The sequence below is a fragment of the Aquarana catesbeiana genome, linkage group LG08, assembly GCF_042186555.1.
Source record: "Aquarana catesbeiana isolate 2022-GZ linkage group LG08, ASM4218655v1, whole genome shotgun sequence".
Classification (NCBI taxonomy): Eukaryota; Metazoa; Chordata; class Amphibia; order Anura; family Ranidae; genus Aquarana; species Aquarana catesbeiana.
The window spans coordinates 76,620,026-76,647,971 of NC_133331.1; the positions used below are offsets into that span (position 1 = coordinate 76,620,026).

Here is a 27,946-nt window from a genome sequence, read left to right on the forward strand (position 1 = left end):
CATCTTCCTTCTGAGACTGCGGGACTGGCTGTGTGACTAACCTGAGCCGCATGACGTCACTCCAGCGCATGCACGCGGAAGCCGTCAGTCACGGCACTGACTTCTGAAGAAATGGCACGGGCAGCCGTTCCTTCAGAGTGCATGTGCCAATGACATAATCGGTGCACTATACAGTAAATGTCTCCTAAACTGTGCAGGTTTAGGAGATATTTACAGTACCTATAGGTAAGCCTTATTCTAGGCTTACCTATAGGTACAAACATTAGAGGGAGGTTTTCAACCTCTCTAATTCTTAATTCTGTTCAGGACTAAAAAATTCAAATTACACAAAATGTCTTACATTACATTACATGTGCTCACATTCCTGTGTGATTTGAGTGCAGTGCGTTTTCAGCCTCATCATTTGCATGCTATACCAACTTGAAAAACTGTGCTTGGAAGTAGCAACAAATCACAGTGATAAGAAATAGTGCAAATACGAATGGTGCTACCAAAAAAAGTGCTAACAAAAAAGTACTAATAGAAAGCAGCAGCTCTGCTGCAAGATATTTTATCACAGACCAGAAGTAATAAATCAAAGAAAGCATTGCACTATAAACAATACTGAACTATAAAATAAAATTGCATTTACTTAAAACATTAAACAAATATGATATAAATATGCTGTGGTGCCAGCGTGCTATGTAATCAATTATAGGACACCCATGGGTGGCAGAATCCAAGAGCAGATACATCAACACACCTGATATAGTGATACAGTTCTAAGCTATAAAGTTCATAAAAGTTCATATAAGTTTAAGTAACTCCTCTTCATGAGTGTTCAAACAAACGTAATCGAGTCACCATCCAAATCACCAATAGGTCTCCAAAATGTGACACCCCCACCTTAATATAGATGCAAGCTTACCAAAAGCAGTGGACCCTCTAACTAGAGAGAGGTCAGATGCGCGTATTGCCAAACACCCTGGCCGGGGTAATCACAGGACTCTCCCACCAGGTCCACTCAGGGTTGAAGGTATGGGCTGTACTCCTTATCGCGATGGTGCCCGAATGGGACCACAATCAACATAAGGAAAGATGCTCCACATATTGTAAAACCATACTGGTAGTTTATTGTAAAAAATGAATTGCACTTACATATCAGAAGAACATAACTTGCAATTTTAAAAGCAGCTGGTCGGCTAAAAGCACAGACGCACACTTCCTGCAACACGCGATGGCGTCACGTGTGATGAAATGCGTAGGGAGGAGTGACGCGCTGATGTCATTGCGTGTTCCAGGAAGTGTGGGACGCTTCTGTGCTTTTAGCCGGCTGCTTTTAAAATTGTGAGCTATGTTCTGATATGTAAGTGCAATTCATTTTTTATAATAAACAACCAGTGTGGTTTTACACTGTGGAGCTTCTTTACTTATGTTGAGTGCAGTCTCATTGGGGCAACATCACAATAAGGAGTACAGCCCATACCTTCAACCCTGAGTGGACCTGGTGGGAGAGTCCTGTGATTACCCCGACCAGGGTGTTTGGCCATATGCTCGTCTGACCTCTCTTTAGAGGGTCCACTGCTTTTGATAAGCTTGCATCTATATTAAGGTGGGGGTGTCACACTTTGGAGACCTATTGGTGATTGGATGCTCGATTACTCTCACTTCTACACTCATGAAGAGGAATTACTTAAACTTCTATGAACTTTACTCTGAGAACTGTAACAGTATATCAGTGTATCGGTGTATCTGCTCTTGGATTCTGCCACACATAGGTGTCCTATAAGTGATTATATAGCAAGTTGGCACCACAGCATATTTAGATCACATTTGTTTGATGCTTTCAATAATGCAATTTTATTTTATAGCTCAATATTGTTTTTAGCGCGGCTCTTTCTTTGATTTATTCATTTGAATAGGCTAAAATTGCACTGCACAACACCAAAAGTAGCGCATGCCCAATTTTTAAAATGCACTATAACTGAATTGCATTGTACTATGGTACCATGATATCCGGTGCAGGCAAACAGAATGCATTTGTTATCTGCATTTGGGGTGTCATTAAATTTACACTGTGTATTAAAAAATGCGCCGCGCCTAGGGGTGTACCTGAATAACTGTAAATCTGAGTACAAATTACAAATAATATAACGTGCAAATCAAATAGAGCTTAAAAACTGTGATCACTTGCTAAGATCACCTGCTGTGTGAATCCTATAACCATGCACATTAAAAATGTCTAGTGCAATAAATCACAAAGTGCAATGTGCATAGAGAACCGTAATGTGGTAAATATAAAATCATCAGTGATTAAAATAAAATCATTCCTCATGAGGTGTACATACTAAAAAACATTACACATATATAGATCCACTGTGATTAAAATAAAAGAGAAAAAATAAAACAATATATATAATCGTAAAAAATGGTGAGAAACACAAACAGAATAAATCAGTCACATGCGTGGGAAAATTGAAACTATAATCGCCCTAATTAAGGTGTTCAAATCACAATCGTGAAAAAATCTTCCAATCCAGTAACATAAAGTGACCAAGTTCAAATAAAAGTCAGTATAATGGTGATGGTTCAAAGAAAAAGTTCCAGTTTTGAATCAAACGTGCCAAAAGAAAACATGCTGTGAAGTGCCTTGGTGACCCCTAATGTGATTGCGCTCACCTTGGAGCGTGTGACACAGGTTTTAATTGTGTCAATACACGCTTTTGGAGCCACCCCTAGGCTCAGTTATAGGTACAGCTGATTCCCACACTAGATTCTTTATGGCTCCACTCATATCAGACCATATAAAAGAGAAAGGCTAATATAGTGTAATACCGTAGGATACTTTTATTAAAATCACAACCAATCCCCACATGGGGTACTCACATTTATCAGGGGGATATATCCCCCTGATGAAGACACGTGACTCCCTGTGTCGAAGACGCGTAGGGGAGGGGCCAGGACGGAGCGATCAGCACAGAGCTGGGTTGTGGAGCTCTCACACCCCGCAGCACGCCGCACAGCCGTTTTTTCCAATGTTATGTTTGGTGCACATGAGCACCTTATAAATGTGAGTACCCCATGTGGGGATTGGTTGTGATTTTAATAAAAGTATCCTACGGTATTACACTATATTAGCCTTTCTCTTTTATATGGTCTGATATGAGTGGAGCCATAAAGAATCTAGTGTGGGAATCAGCTGTACCTATAACTGAGCCTAGGGGTGGCTCCAAAAGCGTGTATTGACACAATTAAAACCTGTGTCACACGCTCCAAGGTGAGCGCAATCACATTGGGGGTCACCAAGGCACTTCACAGCATGTTTTCTTTTGGCACGTTTGATTCAAAACTGGAACTTTTTCTTTGAACCATCACCATTATACTGACTTTTATTTGAACTTGGTCACTTTATGTTACTGGATTGGAAGATTTTTTCACGATTGTGATTTGAACACCTTAATTAGGGCGATTATAGTTTCAATTTTCCCACGCATGTGACTGATTTATTCTGTTTGTGTTTCTCACCATTTTTTACGATTATATATATTGTTTTATTTTTTCTCTTTTATTTTAATCACAGTGGATCTATATATGTGTAACATTTTTTAGTATGTACACCTCATGAGGAATGATTTTATTTTAATCACTGATGATTTTATATTTACCACATTACGGTTCTCTATGCACATTGCACTTTGTGATTTATTGCACTAGACATTTTTAATGTGCATGGTTATAGGATTCACACAGCAGGTGATCTTAGCAAGTGATCACAGTTTTTAAGCTCTATTTGATTTGCACGTTATATTATTTGTAATTTGTACTCAGATTTACAGTTATTCAGGTACACCCCTAGGCGCGGCGCATTTTTTCATACACAATTTATCGCACGGTCATGAATACGTGATCTGCGTCTGCAGCCGGGTAGCTGTTTGGTTGAATTTCCATTAAGGCATTGGATGATTGTGGCTCGCAAGATTTTTTCCATAATTAAATTTACACTGACACCATTTGCAGATAGCAGACACAGCACGTTTTGAATGCAATGCGGAAAGCATGCATAGAACATGGGTTTCCTGTACCACTTTGTAATGTGAACCAGCACTGAAAGCTGATCTCCAGCTTTACATTCATTTTAACTAACTTATTTGAGCCAAGCTGGCCCAAACAATTACCTTCACTAGGAAGATGCACCTGCTGGGCGTGTTGTATAAACTGTATATAGCCTCAACTACATAAAGTATACAGCACTATGTTCCTGTGGTAAATGAACTTCCCATCCCACACCCAGAACCCAGAAGCAGTGAGCGGTGCTCAACCAATCATGAACAGCTTTGTATTCTCTAAATGATTACAAAGTTTCCTTTGACTGGGGCAGATATTGTGACATCATCTGTCTGCCTCAGTTAATCAGAGGAAGCTTTGTATTCCTTCAGAAAAGACAAAGCTGCCTATGAATGGCTGAGCACTGTTCAGCTCAACCCCATTTTGTTCCATGTGTAGAATGGGAAGTTTGTGTCCCACAACTGGAACACAGTACTGTACACTTTGTTTGGTTGAGGCTACATACAGTTTATACAGTGCACCCAGCAGTAGCACCTGCTAGAGTAAGAAATAGTTAATTTGGCCCACCTTGGACCAAGCAAACAAGTTAAAATGAAAGTACAGCTGGAGATCAGCTTTAAAATATTACATATAAATATTATGCATTTTGTTATGTAGCCAGCAGATGACGTTTCCTGCTTCTTTCTTATGTTTTCCAGGAACTACTTAGCTCCTTTGTGACCAATGACCATGTTATTTACAGAGCTAGATAGCTCAAGCATAAAAGAATATACCCAAAAGTGAAAGAGTCCTACACCTAATTCAGTTGGCTCTGTCTGACTGATGCAATGTAGCAAACTGATTCTGCTATACTCTTTAGAAATTCCGCAGTTCTCTGTAAATTCTTTGTCACAGGTGTTCTATGTTTTAAATGTATATTTGTAAATCGAATATTTAAAAAAAATAGATATATAGTAAAACTCAGTTTAAATACATTTTAAATAGAATTAATCCAGAACTAATTGTTTCTATTTTCACAGTTGTCTTAGGCTACATTCACAGCAGTGATTTAAGCAGAGTTCCACTCATTTGTAAGTTTATTAAAAGTCAGCAGCTACAAAAAGTGTAGCTGCTGACTTTTAATAAACACACACACCTGTCCCACCGGTCCAGTGATGTGGCCGCCTAAAGCCTCGCTCCTCTCCCCCGCCTCTCCGCGGCGTCAGCATTGTGTGGGCACCCGGCAGTGACCGCTTGCGGCTTCACATCTGGGTGCGCATACGCGAATCGTTCTGCGCTCTCTTAGTAGCCAGGCAATCTTCTGGGACCTGTGACAAGCCCCAGAAGATTGCAGGGAGGGGGAGAGGAGGAGTTGCCTAGGGAGAGAGGAGGAGTTGCTTACGCGGCGGGGCGACGAGAGCAGGAAGTGGGAGCTGGGTACCTGTCAAAACTAGGTACCCCGCCCCCCAAAAAAGTGAGGAGTGCTTAAATCAGAAATTCTGCCTTTCGGTGGAACTCTGCTTTAAAGTTGGTGCGAAACGTAGCGCAAGGAATCTTCTGTTTTACAGCTGCAAATGAGAGCGGCTAAGTGCAACTGCCAGCCCCTTTCACCATAATGACAGGTTACCGGTGGCTGCATCTATTTCTAACTCTACAGCTGTAAACAGACGGTTCATGCTGCTACAATTTGCACCAGCTTTAATCGCTAGTGGGAATGTAACCTAAAGCATGTCATTTCTGTTAAAAAAAAAGAAAAGGATGGGCAGAAGTACAAAAAATTTGGTAGGTAAAACAACTTCCATGTATGCATATCATCTGTGTATTTAGCTATTTGCCTGGAGTTGAGCTTTAAAAAACTTGGAGCAGTTTAAAACCATCCTAATTCTAAAAAACCCACCTTGATTCACCATACCACCCTAATGCCCCATACACATGGTTGGATTTTCCAATGGAAAATGTTCGATGGGAGCTTTTTGTCAGAAATTCTGACTGTGTGTAGGCTCCACATTTTCCATCGGAATTTCCATCACACAAAATTTGAGAGCTGGTTCTCAAAATTTTCCGACAACAAAATCCGTTGTCGTAAATTCCAATCGTGTGTACACAATTCTGACGCACAAAGTTCCACGCATGCTCGGAATCAAGCAGAAGAGCCACACTGACTATTGAATTTCATTTTTCTCGGCTCGCCATACGTGTTGTACATCACCGCGTTCTTGACGTTCGCAATTTCCGACCAACTTTGTGTGACCGTGTGTATGCAAGACAAGTTTGAGCCAACATCCGTTGGAAAAAAAACATGGATTTTGTTGTCGGAATGTATGATCGTGTGTACGCGGCATAAGTCTCATTTTCAGACAGGAAGATATAGGCATGTGGTGGTCAATTTCTTTGCCGTAATATTTGTACTCCAGATTTATCTAGTATTTTTTTTTTCTTCTTTTATTAATGCTATCTCTTATGGCCCACTTTTTGTGTCTAGAGAAGTGTTGTAGAGAAAGCCCAATCTTGCATAAAGAAAGGAGCAGAAACTGCAAAATCATCACATGCATTGGCTCTCCTGGCATATGCCTTCACCTTGTTAGGAGACAGTGAGATGAGAGCACTCATGCTAAAACGTCTGGATGAACATGCTAAGATAGAGGGTAAGTAGTATTGAGTAAAGAACAGAATTTAAACTGCACAAGTTATTAAACCCCAACAAAAGTCAGCACCCTTTTCAGTTTGTTTTTTTTATAGTGTGGGGATGGGTTAGAAACTGTGTGTCTGATTAACTGCTGGGAAGACTGTTGCTCATTCCTTGAGTATTGGATGGATGTTAGACAATAAGGTAAATGAGGAGAATTCACCCAATGATACATAGAGAACCAGCACTTTCAAAATCTGAATGTGTCTCAGAAACATTTCCAAACAAAAACACAGACATCAATACCAACCACTTTCCATTCTCTTTAAACCTAAAGCCAAAAAATTGCATATAACGCATTTCAGGCCAAAATTTTTATTCTTTCAAATTATTAATCCAGAATACAGGTACAATTACCTTATACTGTTGCCTACAGGAGGTTTTTACACTGGCATACATAAAAATTGCAAGCCGGCCCTTGTAAAGCCCCTCTTTGCAGCACGCCTCCGTTTTTTGCTAGAGTCCAAGGAGACCGGACACTTTTTCCTCAGCTCTGTTGAAAAATCCCCAAAATTTTGGTAGCCTTCTTTTCATCATATAGCCGCAAGTCCTATATTGACAGGTGCGGATGAGTGACTCTGAATGCACAATTCTGTATTCAGGGCTATTCACCCACACACCTGTGAATGTAGGACCTACAGCTGTGTTCATTCAACCGAAGCATCCCAAAAGAATAACATATTCAGCTCTAGCTGCATAAATAAACCACCCATTAGGCCACAGCACCCATGTGATGGAGACCCAAGACCTCAATTACATACAGAGCACATTTCTGATCACAGGATTTACAGTATCTCACAAAAGTGAGTACACCCCATACATTTTTGTAAATATTTTATTATATCTTTTCATGTGACAACACTGAAAGAATGACACTTTGCTACAATGTAAAGTAGTGAGTGTACAGCTTGTATAACAGTGCCAATTTGCTGTCCCCTCAAAATAACTCAACACACAGCCATTCATGTCTAAACTGCTGGCAACAAAGGTGAGTACACCCCTAAGTGAAAATGTGCAAATTGGGCCCAATTAGCCATTTTTCCTCCCCAGTGTCATGTGACTCGTTAATGTTACAAGGTCTCAGGTGTGAATGGGGAGCAGGTGTGTTAAATTTGGTGTTATCGCTCTCACACTCTCATACTGATCACTGGAAATTCAACATGGCACCTCATGGCAAAGAACTCTGAGGATCTGAAAAAAAGAATTGTTGCTCTACATAAAGATGGCCTAGGCTAAAAAAAGATTGCCAAGACCCTGAAACTGAGCTGCAGCACTATGGCCGAGAACATACAGCGGTTGAACAGAATAGGTTCCACTCAGAACAGGCTTTTCCATGCTCGACCAAAGAAGTTGAGTGCACATGCTCAGCGTCATATCCAGAGGTTGTCTTGGGAAATAGATGTATGAGTGCTGCCAGCATTGCTGCCGAGGTTGAAGGGGTGGGGGATCAGCCTGTCAGTGCTCAGACCATACGCCGCATGCTGCATCAAATTGGCTTGCATGGCTGTCGTCCCAGAGGGAAGCCCTTCTAAAGATGATGCACAAGAAAGCCCACAAACAGTTTGCTGAAGACAAGCAGACTAAGGACATGGATTACTGGAACCAAGCCCTGTGGTCTGATGAGACCAAGATAAACTTATGTGGTTCAGATGGTGTCAAGCCAGTGTCACGGCAACCAGGTGAGGAGTATAAAGACAAGTGTGTCTTGCATACAGTTAAGCATGGTGGTGGGAGTGTCATGGTCTGGGGCTGTATGAGTGCTGTCGGCACTGGGGAGCTACAGTTCATTGAGGGAACCATGAATGCCAACATGTACTGTGACATACTGAAGCAGAGGATGATACCCTCCCCTTGGAGACTGGGCCCTAGGGCAGTATTCCCACATGATAATGACCCCAAACACACCTCCAAGACTACCACTGCACTGCTAAAGAAGCTGAGGGTAAAGGCTATGGACTGGCCCAGCATGTCTCCACACCTAAACTGTATTGAGCATCTGTGGGGCATCCTCAAATGGAAGGTGGAGGAGTGCAAGGTCTCTAACTTCCACCAGCTCAGTGATGTCGTCATGGAGGAGTGGAAGAGGACTCCAGTGGCAATCTGTGAAGCTCTGGTGAACTCCATGCCCAAGAGGGTTAAGGCAGTGCTGGAAAATAATGGTGGCCACACAAAATATTGACACTTTGGGCCCATTTTGGACATTTTCACATTTGGACATTTGTTGCCAGCGGTTTAGACATTAATGGCTGTGTGTTGAGTTATTTTGAGGGGACAGCAAATGTACACTCACTGCTTTACATTGTAGCAAAGCATAATTTCTTCAGTGTTGTCACATGAAAACATATAATAAAATATTTGCCAAAAAAATTTGAGGGGTGTACTCACTTTTGTGAGATGCTGTATGTCTAGTCTCCATTGACTGAGAAATATATGAATTAAGAATGAGTTGGATATGGTACAGTGACACTGAGGAATTCCTCGCCTAGTACCTGTCATGTGTGAGACACACACAGTGCAGTACAGGCAGGCAGACAGAGGGTGGCACACAGTGTGTGTCTATGGGCAACACCAGCTGGATACAGCTCTATCAATCTTCCCCGTCATCATCCTGTGCCCAATAATCACTACTGGTCTGGGGAATTTTGCACCCCTAAGAATTTTGCACCCAGGGCAACTGTCCCCGTGGTCCACCCATGCTATGTTCCAGGTGAGTGAATCAAAATAATTTGTGGCCAAACTTTTTGCATTACAGCTAGGGAACTAGCATTCTGAAAGTGAGAGGTCAGCATTGGCAGCCTTTACATGTCTCTCCTAATTATGTACTTTATCATATTGCTCAAAGCAGATATTTTAATTTGTACTGTACATTTTAATTTAGGTGAAACCAAGCACTGGATAGGTAGTGACTATCGTCATGGAGATCTCGAAATATCCTCATACGCCATCTTGGCTCTGCTTTCTGACAAGATAATAACCCACAAAGATCTTGAGCAAAGTGCTTATTCTGTCTATTGGCTTGCATCACAACAAAATCCATCGGGTGGCTTCTCCTCTTCTCAGGTATATATTTGCTTTACAATTCTCTATTTCTTCTGATTATAACTGTTACTTTAGTACATACGTTGACCTTGAGGATCTCAGATCGATTCAGAAATCTTTTTCCCTGTTAAGGCAGAACTTAAAGTGGGACTTTAGTCAGAAAATTAAGTCCTGCTAGATCACTTCAGGCTGGCCCCTTTTGCAGGTATAGCTATGAAAAACATTAAGCCCGAATATTCATAAAGGGTAAAGTAGCACAACCCTATATAATTTATTGACTTAAAACTTGTGTAATATAAAAAAATGGGACTTTTGAGGCACAACATTCTTATACTTAAAATACATTATTTATTTACTTCACATTAAAATATAGAAATATTACATAAAAACATTTCCATATTGCAATATGTGATCAGAAACGGACAAAATTGTCAATATAGTATATATCTTGTCCATGTATGATGATCGTAGAGCAGTGGTTCTCAACTCCTGTCCTCAGGACCCACTAACAGGCCAGATTTTAAGTATTGCCTTGGGGAGAGGCAGACCAGAATACTGCAATCACTGAGCAGCAAATTATATCACCTGTGATGTATTTTGGTTATCTTGCAAACCTGGCCTTTTGGTGGGTCCTGAGGACAGGAGTTGAGAACCACTGTCGTAGAGGCTCAATGTGTTTCCTGGATTTAGTTCACTTCCTCAGGAGCCAATGATACACAATTTGTACAGCTTATAATCTAGGTAGAACAATAATTTATTAAAAATAATTTGTACACAGTTCTTAATTACACCGTCACCCTCTATATAAACAGAATCATCAAAAGTGTGCCCAGACAAACCGGAGGGGAAAAGGAAATAGCCCCCCCCCCCCTATATTTTAATGTGAAGTAAATAAATAATGTATTTTCAGTATAAGAATGTTGTGCCTCAAAAGTCCCATTTTTGATATTACATGAGTTTTAGGTCGATATGTAAAACATTAAAAATAAGTGTCTATTCTGTTTAAAATCCAGTAATACACTGTCTCGCTCTGCTCTGCACATGCTCAGTTGCTCTCCATTTTAGGCATTTGTAGGCACTGCTGTGTTTGTAGAGGCTGATCTGCTGACAGCCTTCAAGCGAAACTAAACCCTCTTATATTTTCCAGCCAAGGAAGCTGCTTCTGTTTGATCTGCAGATGCCATGGTGTAGCACATTTGATCAGTTATGACACCAGCCATTTGATGGTTTGACAGTTTGGTTGAGGACACAAGCAAATGTGACAGTTAGCAATCACAGCATTCCAGGAATGTAACTATTTTTTTTTTAACTGGTAAATCAATGGGTTTAGTTTTGCTTTATGATTTACTACTGTTTAGGGGCTCTGGGCAAAATGGCGACCTCCAGCAAGAAGAAACCATAGCAATACTGGAGGCAATTTACAGCACACACTAATTTTGGTAGCATAATTATTAATGTGGAATGTATGTTCCTTGCTAAAGGACATTTTTTTCTAGCAAGTTGTTATGGGTATTGTTCTGCTTTAACTATATAGAATTTACTTCCTGAATCCATCTGTACTTAGCTTAGAAAGCCCCTGCTCCCCTCCTCTAGATTAAAGAAAAAATGCCCTTGAAGACTCTTGGGAAGCATGACATCAGTTGCATCAGGAAGCAACTGAAGAAATGTAAAATAATAATGTCATAGTAATGTAAATATAATATACCTTCCTATCTATTAACTAAGGCTAGCATCATAAGGATTAAAATAGTTCACCTTGGCTGAGAGAGTTTATTTCCAGCCAACATTATTCCCTAATGCCCTGTACACACGATCGGAAATGCCGCCAGCAAAAGACCGATGTGAGCTTTTGGTCAGAAAATGCGACCGTGTGTATGCTCCATCTGACTTTTGCTTTCGGAATTCCATCAGCAAAAGATTGAGAGCAGGTTCTCTATTTTTCGGTCGGAAAAAGTTCCTATCCGAAAAAGCGATCGTCTGTATGCAATTCAGACGCGCAAAAAAATCACGCATGCTCGGAAACAATTCGACGCATGCTCAGAAGCATTGAACTTAATTTTCTCGGCTCATCGTAGTGTTGTACGTCACCGCGTTCTTGGCGGTCGAAAGTTCAGAGAACTTTTGTGTGACCGTGTGTATGCAAGACAAGCTTGAGCGGAATCCAGTCGGAAAAGCCATCATATGTTTTTCCGACCAAAATCTCGATCGTGTGTACCCGGCATAAGAGAACACATCAGTAAGTGCTTGGCACCACTTTTGGCTTATAAAAACACATCATTGTCCACCTGCCATTTCACATTTCTCTGCTGCAAACACAAAGGAACTCACACTGGGTTGCAGGAATTTATAGAGTATAAAAAAATCTAAGTATTTGCTTAAAAACTGCAGGAAGCATGTTTGTGTTCACTCTTGGGTTGCAGAATTATTTATGCTGAATTTTAGCTACTTTTAGCTATTATTGATTGCACTGATTGTCTGTAACAGAATCTGAGAGTAGAAGGGAGAATGTGTATGATATACAAAGTTGTGTAAATAGATGAGAAATTAAGTGACATATTTTTCAAATGTTTTATGTATGTTATTGAAAAAAAAATATTGTAAAAAAAAAATGTAAGAAAAATTTCTGGTCAGTGTTGTCTGCATGAGGTAGCAACTAAAAAGTCCCTACAATGTCTTATAATCTCTGGCTTTATATTTATGGTTTACTAGATAAAAAATGTTTGTTTGTTTTTTGTTTAAATATAATTAAACCCAAGAACAAAAATTGAATATATTTCAGTTTACCATTGCTTAAACTTGGTTGCTGCATTCGTTTTCATTTATCAAGCTGAGAACAATTTCCACAAGTACAGAAAAATACCTGTTGTTCTTGCCATAAATGCAGTGTCCATTTAACTTTTTGTGAGCCACACCGAAAGCATAAACCAGTGTTATTTTTCTTCTTTAAACTACTGATCTCCCTACACCATCTAATGGAGTTGAAGAGAGAAATACACGTTTGAAGTCCAGCCTGGATGGCAACAATAGCCATTTTCATAAATACAATGGAGGAGTGAGCGTAGCCACCCAGGGTCTGCAAATGTGTTATTCACAGTATTACTGGGTAATATAAAGCAAAAAAAAAAACCCTAAAAAACTAAAACTTATGTAGATGCCTCATTTTAAGGCCTAGTGAGCTGCAATATATTCTTTGATGCTTATAAAGATTTTATATGTTACAGGACACTACAGTAGCTCTTCATGCTCTTGCTAAATATGCCAAGGCCACCAACCACAAGAAGGGAGACTCAACTGTTATTATTGAAGATGATTCAGGATTTCACAGAGAGGTTCAAGTAACCAAGCAGAACAGCCTCCTTGTCCAAACAGTGGATCTGCCTAAAGTCCCAGGAACTTACACCGCCTCTATCAAAGGAGATGGCTGTGTTTACACTCAAGTGAGTAGAATGCTGTTATTTCATCTGCCTTGAGCTAATATTTCCAGAACGCGTACATAGTAGAGCTTATTGTACCTTTTAGGAGAACAGGAAGATCACCTATAAATCTGTGGCTCTCCAAATCAGAGTAGAGACAAAAAGGAAAAATATGTTGATGTTACTTAAGACAAACTTACATAATGGGGCGGCAATGGGAACCTTATTCAAGAGTATAAGCAGTGCTGGGTGCAGTCAGTGATTAGGGTATAACTGAAAACATATGTAATACTTGTATTTTATTCTTTGTTGGGAAAATGTTGGTACATAACATTGAATATATCATTATAAGGTACTTCTAATGCCCCGTACACACGGTCGGATTTTCCGATGGAAAATGTCCGATCGGAGCGTGTTGTCAGAAATTCCGACCGTGTGTGGGCTCCATCGGACATTTTCCATCTAAATTTTCCGACACACAAAGTTTGAGAGCAGGCTATAAAATTTTCCTACAACAAAATCCGTTGTCAGAAATTCCGATCGTGTGTACACAAATCCGACTGACAAAGTGCCACGCATGCTTAGAATAAATAAAGAGATGAAAGCTATTGGCCACTGCCCCGTTTATAGTCCCGACGTACGTGTTTTACGTCACCACGTTCTGAATGATCGGATTTTCCAACAACTTTGTGTGACCGTGTGTATGCAAGACAAGTTTGAGCCAACATCCGTCGGAAAAAATCCTAGGATTTTGTTGTCGGAATGTTCGAACAAAGTCCGACCGTGTGTACGGTGCATAACAATGCTATTTTTCAGGAGGGAAGGGTTTTGCTGTTGGTATTTGATGAGAGAGAGAGAATTTGGGCTGGGAGGGGGGATGGGGGGGCAAAAAATTGTTCTGGGAGGGAGGATTTCAGCAGGTGGTGGGATTTGTCCTAGGAGGAGGGGGATTTTATGTTTAGAGGGTAAGCATGCAGATTAGTGCTCAATTTTTTTTGGAGGGGGGGGTTTGCTGACACATAATACTCATACATCTTGGGGGGGGCACAGTTTGGTATGTTCACCCTGGGCTCTAGATTAGCTTGTCCCGGCACTGAATGGAGGTAGATGAGAGTGTAGCAATACAGAGGGGTGCTGGGGATGAATGAGAGGAGTAGCACAGGTTGTTGCTAGAGGCAAATAGGTAAAATAGTATGGGAAGGACTGAAGATAAATAAGAAAACAATACAGGCAGTTCTGGAAATAGATAAGAGAAACAACATGATGGTTGTGCTTTTGCAAATACTGTAAATGTGTGTGTATGTATGTATATATACAGTATCTCACAGAAGTGAGTACACCCCTCACATTTTTGTAAATATTTCATTATATCTTTTTTTACAACACTGAAGAAATGACACTTTGCTACAATGTAAATTAGTGAGTGTACAGCTTGTATAACAGTGTAAATTTGCTGTCTGTAACGAGCCCCTGCTCGCTCGGTTCCACTCTCCCGACACTCCTCTGCAGCTATAGAATCAGATTGCAGATCGCAACATCTGATGGTTCGGTCATCCGATGCTCCGGGACTAGAACTACAGCTATGTGCCGTTCTAATCCAGTTGTGTAGCAAACACCAGGCAGGCTGTATGTAAGTTCCACCAGGAATCTCTTTTATTTAAAGGAATACAGGCTCTTTTATACAGTCAAAGAGGAGGTGCATACCTCCTGCTCATATTACTCTGAACATACACCTGTGACCAGAAACCTAATTAACATGGGCTAATTAACTAATCCCTTTAGACAGCCTAGATGACTCAGACATGACCTTTAGGCCAGACTGGCCGTCTTGTAGCTCAGAAAACCCAATCAACATTATCACAAATCAACACAGACTCTTCTTCACACAATAGCAGAGTTAATTAACACAAACAACAATGGGGATCTAATGACTCTTAGAACCCATACTAGACTTATTTACAATACACATTCTAGCAGGAAACAGACAGACAGGTGGCTGGAATTGACATCAGCATCTCCTAACAGTATTTGTCCCAGCATTATGAATCAGCCACTATTTCTAATATGGCAAATCCAGGGTCCCCAGAGTCTGTGTGTCCTGGGGGACCAGGACCCGAATCCACAGTAATACCACCTCAAAGGTCCCCAGGCATACAGCTCACAAAGAGCACCGTTCCCCCAAATGCCAGGGCCCACGATCGATCGGCAAGAGCCTAGCATTCAGTCCCCTCCAAAAGTCTCTCTCCCGCCTAGGTCTGTCACACTGTCCCCTCAAAATAACTCAACACACAGCCATTAATGTCTAAACTGTGTGAACTAAAGTGAAAATGTTCAAATTGGGCCCAATTAGCCATTTTCCCTCTCCGGTGTCATGTGACTCGTTAGCGTTGCAAGGTCTCAGGTGTGAGAAAAAAGGAAAATACCCGCGCAATGGGATGTAGATTAAAGACAGAAAGTCTGTTAGAACTGCTGCCACTACCAAGCACTTCCACTAGGTGGAGTGTAATGTTGAAAGAGGGAAAAAAAGGAGTAGATATGGCGCTGTTCCAGACCTGGTGAATTCAGGTGTGTGCTGCTCCCTTGATTGGAAGGAAGATATTGGGTGGGGAAAGAAATAGTAGGTGATTCCTATAAATATGTGTATTATACTCAAGAATCCATATAGAGGTTAGTGTGAAGCCTTGTTATAGACTCCTGAGTGTGTGTGAATATCAAATTGTATAACTGGTACAATAAAGTGCAATGTGTATGACACCAACTTGTTCCATAAATAAATAAATAAAATAAAGTGCAATATTCCTAATTATTATACATATGTATCAACCATATAAACAATATAAACAAAGTGAATTAAAGTGCTAATGTGGATAAACAAGTGAACATCTGATAGATAGGTGCTATAGTGCCGGTGAATAAGTCAGTTTCAATTCTGGTGAACTTTCCAATGAATTAATCATTGGACAAGACTTCATGGCATAAAAAGTCCTGTCCATTGTGGAGAGTTTACATTGAGGACGGAGATATCTTATGTTGCTACACAGTGGCATATACTGTGGAGGTGTGAGTCCCCAAGAGGGGGTGAAGGATCTGGTGAGTGCAGTCATTATAAGAGCACGAATAAGGCACACACATATGTATAATAATTAGGAATATTGCACTGTATTTTATTTATTTATTTATGGAACACGTTTTTGTCATACACATTGCACTTTATTGTACCAGTTATACAATTTGATATTCACACACACACAGGAGTCTATAACAAGGCTTCACACTAACCTTTATATGGATTCTTGAGTATAATTCACATATTTATAGGAAGCACCTACTATTTCTTTCCCCACCATATATCTTTCTCCCAATCAAGGCAGCAGCACACACCTGAATTCACCAGGTCTGGAACAGCGCCATATCTACTCCTTTTTTTCCCTCTTTCAAGGTCTCAGGTGTGAATGGGGAGAAGGTGTGTTAAATTTGAAGTGATTGTTCGCACTCTCTCATACTGGTCACTGGAAGTTCAACATGGCACCTCAAGGCAAAGAGCTCTCTGAGGATCTGAAAAAAAGAATTGTTGCTCTACCTAAAGATGGCCTAGGCTATAAGAAGATTGCCAAGACCATACAGCGGTTTAACAGGACAGATTCCACTCCGAACAGGCCTCGCCATGGTTGACCAAATAAGTTGAGTGCACGAAATAAGTTGAGTGCACGTGCTCAGAGTCATATCCAGAGGTTGTCTTTGGAAAATAGACGTATGAGTGCTGCCAGCATTGCCTCAGAGGTTGAAGGTGTGGGGGGCAGCCTGTCAGTGCTCAGACCACATTGCATCAAACTGATCTGCATGGCTGTTGTCCCAGAAGGAAGCCTCTTCTAAAGATGATGCACAACAAAACCCTCAAACAGTTTGCTGAAGACAACCAGACTAAGGACATGGATTACTGGAACCATTTCCTGTGGTCGGATGAGACCAAGATAAACTTATTTGGTTGAGATGGTGTCAAGCGTGTGTGGCGGCAACTAGGTGAGGAGTACAAAGACAAGTGTGTCTTGCCTACAGTCAAACATGGTGGTGGCAGTGTCATGGTCTGGGGCTGCATGAATGTTGCTGGCACTGGGGAGCTACAGTTTATTGAGGGAACTATGAATGCCAACATGTACTGCGACATGCATAAAACAATAAAAATATCTGCGCTATTCTGTACAGATCAAATAAGTAAAAGCAGCCAGCATACTGAAAGGGAGGAGCCACTAGGGACTGGAGGAAGGGATGTTCAGGTGACTTGGAGGAGGAGGAGGGGAGCGCAGGGAGGACACCAGCAGTGTGATAACGCTCATTTACTGTATAGACCAGTTGATAGCATTTGCTGATCATGCCTTGCTTTTAGTGTGAGTTTTTGGAGAAGTTGATTGAGGGAGAATATGATCTGTATATTGCTGTTTTTAACCTATGAGGGGAACCATAAAGCCGAACATGCAGGGTGAACCTGGGATTACTTTCACATGCCCATCTCTTTCAGTCATCTGGTAAGCAGATCACCTTATCATGTGGTGCCGAGTGCTTTTCTATACATGCACTATATCTGGTGATTGGATTACTCCTCCCTTTCAGTTTTGAACTCTCTACCAGTTGCTACTTTTAGTGCCGCATTTTATAGATTATGTACTGTGACATACTGAAGCAGAGCATGATCTCCACCCTTCGGAGACTGGGCCACAAGGCAGTATTGCAACATGATAATGACCCCAAACACACCTCCAAGATGACCACTGACCTGCTAAAAAAGCTGAGGCTAAAGGCGGTGGACTGGCCCAGCATGTCTCCAGACCTAAACCCTATTGAGTATCTGTGGGACATCCTCGAACGGAAGGTGGAGGAGCGCAAGGTCTCTAACATCCACCAGCTCCGTGATGTCATCATGGAAGAGTGAAAGAGGACTCCAGTGGCAACCTGTGAAACTCTGGTGAACTCCATGCCTAAGAGGGTTAAGGCAGTGCTGGAAAATAATGGTGGCCACACAAAATATTGACACTTTGGGCCCAATTTTGACATTTTCACTTAGGGGTGTACTCACTTTTGTTGCCAGCAGTTTAGACATTAATGGCTGTGTGTTGAGTTATTTTGAGGGGATAGCAAATTTACATTGTTATACAAGCTGTACACTCACTACTTTACATTGTAGCAAAGTGTCATTTCTTCGGTGTTGTCACATGAAAAAATATAATAAAATATTTACAAAAATGTGAGATACTGTACATCTCTGTGGACAATTCTTCCGGGAAGGCTGTCCAAAAAATTTAAGAGTGTGTCTTTGGGAATGTTTTACCATTCTTCCAGAAGCGCATTTGTGAGGTCAGGCACTGATGTTGGACGAGAAGGCCTGGCTTGTAGTCTCTGCTCTAATTCATCCCAAATAGGGTTGCCACCTCATTCCTTTAAACTCGAACACATATAAATTAGACAGGTTCTGAGGATCATTTAATGCAGATAAAATACCACGTGAGTTTAATTACCACCTTAATCAGCCAGAGAACCTGTGTAATTAATATGTGTTTTGGTTTAAAGGGATAAGGGTGCCAACACTAATCCCAAAGGTGTTCTATCAGGTTGAGGTCTGGACTCTGTGCAGGCCAGTCAAGTTCCTCCACCCCAAACTCACTCATGCATGTCTTTATGGACCTTGCTTTGTGCACTGGTGCACAGTCCTGTTGGAACTGGAAGGGGCCATCCCCAAACTGTTCCCACAAAGTTGGAAGCATGAAGTTGTCCAAAATGTCTTGGTATGCTGACACCTTAAGAGTTCCCTCCACTGGAACTAGGGGGCAAAGCCCAGCCCCTGGAAAACAACCACATACTATAACCCCCCCCCCCCTCCACCAAATGATTTAGACCAGTGCACAAAGCAAGGTCCATAAAGGCATGGATGAGCTAGTTTGGGGTGGAGGAATTTGCCTGGCCTGCACAAAGCCCTGACCTCAACCCGATAGAACACCTTTGGAATTAGAGTGGAGACTGCGAGCCAGGCCTTCTCATCCAACATCAGTGCCTGACCTCACAAATGTGTTTCTGGAAGAATGGTCAAACATTCCCATAGACACACTCCTAAACCTTGTGAAGTTGAAGCTGTTATAGCTTTAAAGGGTGGGCCAACGCAATACTGAATCCTATGGACCAAGACTGGGATGGCATTAAAGTTCATGTGAGTGTATAGGCATGTGTCCCAATACTTTTGACAATATAGTGTATATATATATATATATATATATATATATATATATATATATATATATATATATATATGTATATGAAGAAGTTTTAGAGGAAAGCTTACAAGCATTGCATCCCATTAATTGGACACAAGAAAATTGCTCACTTCTGGAGCTCAGACTTTTAAAGGTGCCAATAACTCAATGTTTACCAATAAACATTACAATTAAAAAAAATAATTATTATAGAAACGGTTAAAAAATAGAAAAAAAAAAAAAAAATATATATATATAGACACCAATGCATATTAACCACTTCAACTCCAGAAGGTTTACCCCCCTTCATGACAAGGCCATTTGTTGCAATACGGCACTGCAGAATTTTAACAGAAAATTACGTGGACGTGCAACGCTCTACCCAAATAAAATTGATGTCCTTTTTTCCCCATAGATAGAGCTTTCTTTTGGTGGTATTTGATCACCTCTGCAGTTTTTATTTTATGCGCTATATACAAAAAAAGCCCGACAATTTTGAAAAAGAAACAATATTTTTTACTTTCTGCTATAAAACATTCCTAATAAAAAAATGATGAAGAAATTAAATTTTGTACAACTTAGGCCAATATGTATTCTGTTACATGTTTTTGGTAAAAAATGTGTATATTGATTGGTTTGCACAAAAGTTACACCGTCTACAAACTATGGTATATTTTGACTTATAGCGGGACTGAGATATTGCGGCAGGGAAAGGTTTAACATCAGGGGCGATCACAGGGTTAAATGTGTTCCCTGGGAGTGGTTGCTAACTGTGGGGGAGGTGCTTTGACTGGGGGAATGTAAACATCTGTGTTTCTGCTTAGCAGGAACACAGGTTTAGCATATTCCCCTCAAAAGAACAGCGATCTGCCTTTCTCCTGAATGATCAGCAGGTCCAGGCAGATAACGCACCCGCCGGACCCGCTGATTGGCTCCCGCTGTGTCCAATCACAGTGGGAGTGGGTCGCCAGCAGCGTGCGGGTGTGGCCCAGACCCGGAACTTTTAGATAACGTACCTGGTACGTGATCTGGTGCAGAGCGGCCACCCTGCCGCAGTAAATTTATGGTGGGCGGTCGCTAAGCAGTTAAAATTACTCCATCAAAACATTCTGGAGAATGACCAAAATAATCGACAATTGATGTTTCAAAGTTTAACTACTCGTTTTATATCCAGGGGGACTCAGTACAACAATTTTCCTTACCTGATCCTCCACACCCACAATCTCCTGTATGCTGCTAGACAAGTCCCTGCAACCTGCACTCCTCTATGCTCCAGCAGTCTAAGGCCCTCTGGTGTCATCAAGACCACATTGTATATAAAAACTCAAAGGGACAGTCCACTGCTGCAGCATAGAGGAGAGCATTCTGCTGGGAGAATTGAGTATTGGATATGTAAAATCAGGTTTCCCATCCTGTAGACGGAAACAAGCTTTTAATCTTTGCAGTGTGGGTGCAGCTTCACAGCAAGGGAGGACTTTAATTATTTTATTTTTTATTGTGGAGTTGGGCTTTAAGGTATAGGTAAAGATTTCACTAACAGAATGTAATATTAAAAAAAAAAACACAAATATAAATGTCTTGATTGCATATCTCTCTGTAGGCACATCTACATTATACTGAGGTTCCTGACGAGCATGATCTCTACTTTTCTGTTAATGTAACCACCGAGCCAGCTGTCTGCACCCGGGATGCACAGAGACAATTTGATGTCCATATAGAAACCAGGTAAGATCAAACATTCAGTGTATAGAAGGTGAAATTGACTAAAAAGGGCCTTCTGTAACAACAGTGCTCATGTGCAGACATCAAGTTATCTGTGTAAGTCTTGAAATGAACCTTGAGATCCCTCTGGAGTCCCTTAGATCTTAAGCCCGGGCTTTACATGGGGCTTTGAAATGCTTCTAAGTCAGGATTATTCCATGTATTCTGACAGTAAGTCCTACCCTTTCACTTAGCTGTCCAAAAGCCAAATCCCCAGTGGGGTGTAGGGACTTTGCCGTTTGACATTTTAATGATGGAGCATAGCATTTGAAAGGGGTAGGCTTTATAATAAATTTGGAGGGAAGGAAAAGCTCAGTACAGCCTGGGCTAAGGATCCAATTGTCTCCACAGCTACACAGAGATCAGTTTCATGACTTTACTTTAACCACCTCAATACAGGGCATTTTCACCCCCTTCCTGCCCAAGCCATTTTTCAGCTTTCAGCGATGTCACATTTTGAATGACAATTACGCGGTCATACAACACTGTACATTGTTAGCATTTTTTGCCCACAAATAGAGCTTTATTTTGGTGGTATTTGATCACCTCTGCGGTTTTTATTTTTTGCTCTATAAACAAAAGAAGAGTGACAAGTTTGAAAAAAAACACATTTTTTACTTTTTGCTATAATAAATATCCAATTTATTTTCTTTAAAACAATTTTTTTTTTCAGTTTAGGCCGATATGTATTCTTCTACATATTTTTGGTAAAAAAAAATTGCAATAACTGTATATTGATTGGTTTGCACAAAAGTTATAGCATCTATAAAATAGGGGATAGATTTATAGCATTTTTATTATTTTTTTTTTACTAGTAATGGTACCATGTATAAAACCTTCTGCAGCAAAAGTTACATTTATAAAAACCAAAAAAAATTACATTTTCCCTGCAAGCTTTGTTTATTTAATAAACAACGGCTTGGGGATCCAGTCTGTATGATGAGGCCACAATTTAGTGCACTCGGAACAAGATTAGAGATTTTTTTCGCAGACTTTGGATAGAAGTAACAGGTGTGGAAAAATTGGGCTTTGTTTGTTGGTGGTGCCTTCACACTGTAACCCTATAGAGGTACTCTTGATGAAAGCAAGAATTGGCCTGGCTATCAATAATTGAAATTATATGCACCTGTCAAACAGGTGCGGAAAAATTGGTCCTTGGGTGTTTATTGTGCCCATAAAACCTATACCAAAACATTTCTTCTAGATAGAATCAACACACAGAAATCAAGGCAGCATAGACAGTCTTCCACATCCAGAAAACACTCAATCTGCGACATCGGCATCAAGGGCTTGATAGCTGCTGACTAGGGATGAGCTTCGTGTTCGAGTCGAACCCATGTTCGACTCGAACATCGGCTGTTCGATCGTTCGCCAAATTGCGAACGTTATGGGCCGTTCGCGCTAAATTCGTGTGGCGCGTCACGGCCCATAATTCACTGCGGCATCGCAGTGCATTGCTGGCTGATGATTGGCCAAGCATGCACTATGACCCGCATGCTTGGCCAATCACAGCGCCGTCAGTAGAGAGAGCTGTAATTGGCCAAAGCCAGGGTGGCTTTGGCCAATTATGGCTCAGGGGATTTAGTACACACCCCACACTATATAAGGCCGCCTGCACGGCGGCCCTGTGTAGTGTGTGTTCCGGTGTGCTGAGAGATAGAGAGAGAGAGAGACAGTGTCATTTGATTTGAGTTAGATAGATTAGGCAGAACAGTCAGTCAGTTAGCTGCACTTACAGTGTATTGTGTATATATATATGCATCCCAGGTGTTGCATATATATATATATATACACTGTATTCAGTTTAGCTAGATCCGTTCCTGTTATCTTCTATCTAGACTATTTACATTTAATGCAGTGCGTCCTGCTCACAGTGTTCAGCTAGATCCGTTCCTGCTATTTACATTTAGTGCAGTGCGTCCTGCTCACAGTGTTCAGCTAGATCCGTTCCTGTTATCTTCTAGACTATTTACATTTAGTGCAGTGCGTCCTGCTCACAGTGTTCAGCTAGATCCGTTCCTGCAATTTACATTTAGTGCAGTGCGTCCTGCTCACAGTGTTCAGCTAGATCCGTTCCTGCTATTTACATTTAGTGCAGTGCGTCCTGCTCACAGTGTTCAGCTAGATCCGTTCCTGCTATTTACATTTAGTGCAGTGCGTCCTGCTCACAGTGTTCAGCTAGATCCGTTCCTGCTATTTACATTTAGTGCAGTGCGTCCTGCTCACAGTGTTCAGCTAGATCCGGTCCTGCTATTTACATTTAGTGCAGTGCGTCCTGCTCACAGTGTTCAGCTAGATCCGTTCCTGCTATTTACATTTAGTGCAGTGCGTCCTGCTCACAGTGTTCAGCTAGAGCCGTTCCTGCTATTTACATTTAGTGCAGTGCGTCCTGCTCACAGTGTTCAGCTAGATCCGTTCCTGTTATCTTCTAGACTATTTACATTTAGTGCAGTGCGTCCTGCTCACAGTGTTCAGCTAGATCCGTTCCTGCTATTTACATTTAGTGCAGTGCGTCCTGCTCACAGTGTTCAGCTAGATCCGTTCCTGTTATCTTCTAGACTATTTACATTTAGTGCAGTGCGTCCTGCTCACAGTGTTCAGCTAGATCCGTTCCTGTTATCTTCTAGACTATTTACATTTAGTGCAGTGCGTCCTGCTCACAGTGTTCAGCTAGATCCGTTCCTGCAATTTACATTTAGTGCAGTGCGTCCTGCTCACAGTGTTCAGCTAGATCCGTTCCTGCTATTTACATTTAGTGCAGTGCGTCCTGCTCACAGTGTTCAGCTAGATCCGTTCCTGCTATTTACATTTAGTGCAGTGCGTCCTGCTCACAGTGTTCAGCTAGATCCGTTCCTGTTATCTTCTAGACTATTTACATTTAGTGCAGTGCGTCCTGCTCACAGTGTTCAGCTAGATCCGTTCCTGTTATCTTCTAGACTATTTACATTTAGTGCAGTGCGTCCTGCTCACAGTGTTCAGCTAGATCCGTTCCTGTTATCTTCTAGACTATTTACATTTAGTGCAGTGCGTCCTGCTCACAGTGTTCAGCTAGATCCGTTCCTGTTATCTTCTAGACTATTTACATTTAGTGCAGTGCGTCCTGCTCACAGTGTTCAGCTAGATCCGTTCCTGCAATTTACATTTAGTGCAGTGCGTCCTGCTCACAGTGTTCAGCTAGATCCGTTCCTGCTATTTACATTTAGTGCAGTGCGTCCTGCTCACAGTGTTCAGCTAGATCCGTTCCTGCTATTTACATTTAGTGCAGTGCGTCCTGCTCACAGTGTTCAGCTAGATCCGTTCCTGTTATCTTCTAGACTATTTACATTTAGTGCAGTGCGTCCTGCTCACAGTGTTCAGCTAGATCCGTTCCTGTTATCTTCTAGACTATTTACATTTAGTGCAGTGCGTCCTGCTCACAGTGTTCAGCTAGATCCGTTCCTGTTATCTTCTAGACTATTTACATTTAGTGCAGTGCGTCCTGCTCACAGTGTTCAGCTAGATCCGTTCCTGTTATCTTCTAGACTATTTACATTTAGTGCAGTGCGTCCTGCTCACAGCGTTCAGCTAGATCCGTTCCTGTTAAATTCCTACTGACAGGCAGGCTTGTCTGGTTACAGTATATAAAGCTACCTGAAGAAAATTACAGGTGTTCTATTTGATCCTATTAGTACCACGGTCAGGCAGCTAGACTATTTACATTTAGTACAGTGCGTCCTGCTCACAGTGTACAGCTAGATCCGTTCCTGTTATCTTCTAGACTATTTACATTTAGTGCAGTGCGTCCTGCTCACAGTGTACAGCTAGATCCGTTCCTGTTATCTTCCTACTGACAGGCAGGCTTGTCTGGTTACAGTATATAAAGCTACCTGAAGAAAATTACAGGTGTTCTATTTGATCCTATTAGTACCACGGTCAGGCAGCTAGACTATTTACATTTAGTACAGTGCGTCCTGCTCACAGTGTTCAGCTAGATCCGTTCCTGTTATCTTCCTACTGACAGGCAGGCTTGTCTGGTTACAGTATATAAAGCTACTTGAAGAAAATTACAGGTGTTCTATCCCAGCTTAGTGCAGCTACAGGCCATTAGTATGTCTGGAAGGCCAAGAAGGAGAGGCAGACAGTCACAAGCCAATAAGAGAGGGCAAGCAGGCTCTGTGTCTAGTGGCTGGAGCTAAACACGTTAAAAATGTTCAAAATTACAAACAGATTCTACTTAACAACAAACCTACAGTCCCTGTCTTGTTTGCACCGCCTGTATACTGCTGTTCAGAGTATATAGGGCCTGGTGGCCCCACACCTTTCCTTATTTTAATTTGGGTGCGGGGTTCCCCTTAATATCCATACAAGACCCAAAGGGCCTGGTAATGGACTGGGGGGTACCCATGCCGTTTGTCTCACTGATTTTCATCCCTATTGCCATGACCCGACATGACATTAAACCCGCAAGCAGTTTTAAATGAGATTTTTTCCTTTAAAAATGACATTTGGTGCAGGGACTGTTCTAAACATGGGAAACACGCGTCACTTTACAGGCATACTATAGACACCCCCCAGGTACGATATTTAAAGGAATATTTCACTTTTTTTTTTTACTTTAAGCATCATTAAAATCACTGCTCCCGAAAAAACGGCCGTTTTTAAAAGTTTTTTTTGCATTGATACATGTCCCCTGGGGTAGGACCCGGGTTCCCAAACCCTTTTTAGGACAATACCATGCAAATTAGCCTTTAAAATGAGCACTTTTGATTTCGAACGTTCGAGTCCCATAGACGTCAATGGGGTTCTAACGTTCGTGCGAACTTTCGGTCCGTTCGCGGGTTCTGGTGCGAACCGAACCGGGGGGTGTTCGGCTCATCCCTACTGCTGACAATCCAGAAATGAGTAATTTTGATAAACGTTGCAAGCTTTCTGTGTGTTGTTTTTTTTTTGTTGTAAATTTGAAAATGAAATAAAAAATTACTTATTTGAAATTTTGATAAATGTGAGCTGGTCAACAGAGTCTGTGGACAGACGTGCTCTTTTATCTGTTACAAAACCTCTGGCAGCACTGAATGTCCGTTCAGAAAGCACGCTGGATGCAGGGCAGCCCAGCAGCTCAACTGCATACTGGGCAAGTTCTGGCCAGCGGTATATTCTCATGATCCAGTAACCCAGTGGATCGTCAATTGGAAAGCTCTCCATGTCTGATTTCGCCCATAGATAATTGCCCATCATATGATGCAGACGCTGCCGATGGGATATGAAAGCTGACAGCCCTGGGCACCAAGGACTAAAAATGTTTAAATGCATCACTGAGGCAGCCCCCTTCTCCACCCCTCCTCTCTTGACCAACAGAAGCCTCAAATCTAGCTTTTCCACAAGACTGTAACCCAACAGAGTCTGGAAAGGCGTTACATAAACTCCTCTTTAAGGTGTCCTCAAGATATTTCATCCTATGCTCCCTCTGTGGGGATGGGATGAGTTACGAGACTTTCCCCTTGTAACGGTGGTCAAGGAGGGTTTCCAACCAATAGTGATCCTTCTCCTTGATACCATGAATTCTTGGGTCCTCTCACAGGCTTTGAAGAATGAGGGAACCCATGCACCGCAAGTTTGCAGAGGCATAAGAAGCAGAGTCCTCTGGGTCACAAAGGATTACAGTATCTGGAACTGCCTCCTCCCAGCCACATACTACTCCCAAGCGTTCTGGGGACAAAAAACCATCTTATAAGGTTTGACATACTGTGTGTCTTCCTCTACTACCTCCAAAACTACCAGAATCCCGGTCTTCCCTCTCCTCTTGTGTGTTTTGTGGCACCGCAAGAATGGTGTCTGCATAGAGAGCCTTATTAGGAAAGGAAATTCTTCTCTTCCCCTCGCTGCTCTGCCTCTGCTCTGGTACTGGTGGTTCAGGACAATTTAGCAGAGGAGGGGGAGGAGCTTACAAATCTCACATCATCACCATCAGCTGTATAAGGACATGGCAGCAAAACAAGCTCCAGCGCTCAGCCCTGTCCTGCATCCTTCTGAATTGCAAGCAGAGTTACCCAGCGTGCTGTGAACAAGGTTTTGGAGTGTGTATATGGGAATTTCAGGCACCGATGTTGCTGAGAAGGCCTGGCTCGCAGTCTCTGCTCTAATTCATCTCAAAGGTGTTCTATCGGGTTGAGGTCAGGACTCTGTGCAAGCCAGTCACGTTCCTCCACCCCAAACTTGCTCATACATGTCTTTATAGACCTTGCTTTGTGCACTGGTCCAAATCATTTGGTGGAGGGGGGGATTATGGTGTGGAGTTGTTTTTCAGAGGTTGGGCTTGGCCCCTTAGTTCTAGTGAAGGGAATTTTTAAAGCATCAGCATACCAATACATTTTGGACGGTTTCATGCTCCCAATTTTGTGGAAACAGTTTGGAGATGGCCCCTTCCTGTTCCAATATGACTGCACACCAGTGCACAAACAAGGTCCATAAAAACATGAATGGGCGAGTTTGGGGTTGAGGAATTTGACCTGCACAGATGGCCTGCACAGATTCCTGACCTCAATCCAATAGAACACCTTTGGGATGAATTAGAGGGGAGACTGCGAGCCAGGCCTTCTTGTCCACTTCAGTGCCTGAGCTCACAAATGCACTTCTGGAATAATAGGCAAACATTCCCATAGACACACTCCATAAACCTTGTGACCTTCCGGGATAGCCTTCCTAGAAGAAGTGTAGCTGCAAAGGATGGGCAAACTCATTATTGAACCCTGTAGACTAAGACTGGGTATAAGACTAAAGTTCATGTGTGTGTAAAGGCAGGTGTCCCA

At 41.8% G+C, this 27,946-nt stretch overlaps 1 protein-coding gene and 1 long non-coding RNA gene across 3 annotated transcripts in view; one reads left to right on the forward strand and one right to left on the reverse strand.

Annotated features, from left to right (window-relative positions):
* LOC141105856 (alpha-2-macroglobulin-like protein 1) overlaps positions 1 to 27,946 on the forward strand; it is a 223,739-nt gene that overhangs the window by 177,003 nt on the left and 18,790 nt on the right. For both annotated transcript variants that reach the window (XM_073596000.1, XM_073596001.1), the window contains 4 exons: positions 6,506 to 6,668; positions 9,588 to 9,769; positions 12,970 to 13,185; positions 21,001 to 21,125. In XM_073596000.1, coding sequence (XP_073452101.1) covers positions 6,506 to 6,668; positions 9,588 to 9,769; positions 12,970 to 13,185; positions 21,001 to 21,125 — 686 coding nt within the window. The remainder of the gene's footprint in view (positions 1 to 6,505; positions 6,669 to 9,587; positions 9,770 to 12,969; positions 13,186 to 21,000; positions 21,126 to 27,946) is intronic.
* LOC141105858 (uncharacterized) overlaps positions 1 to 27,946 on the reverse strand; it is a 211,796-nt gene that overhangs the window by 172,184 nt on the left and 11,666 nt on the right. The gene's annotated exons all lie outside the window — the stretch shown is intronic.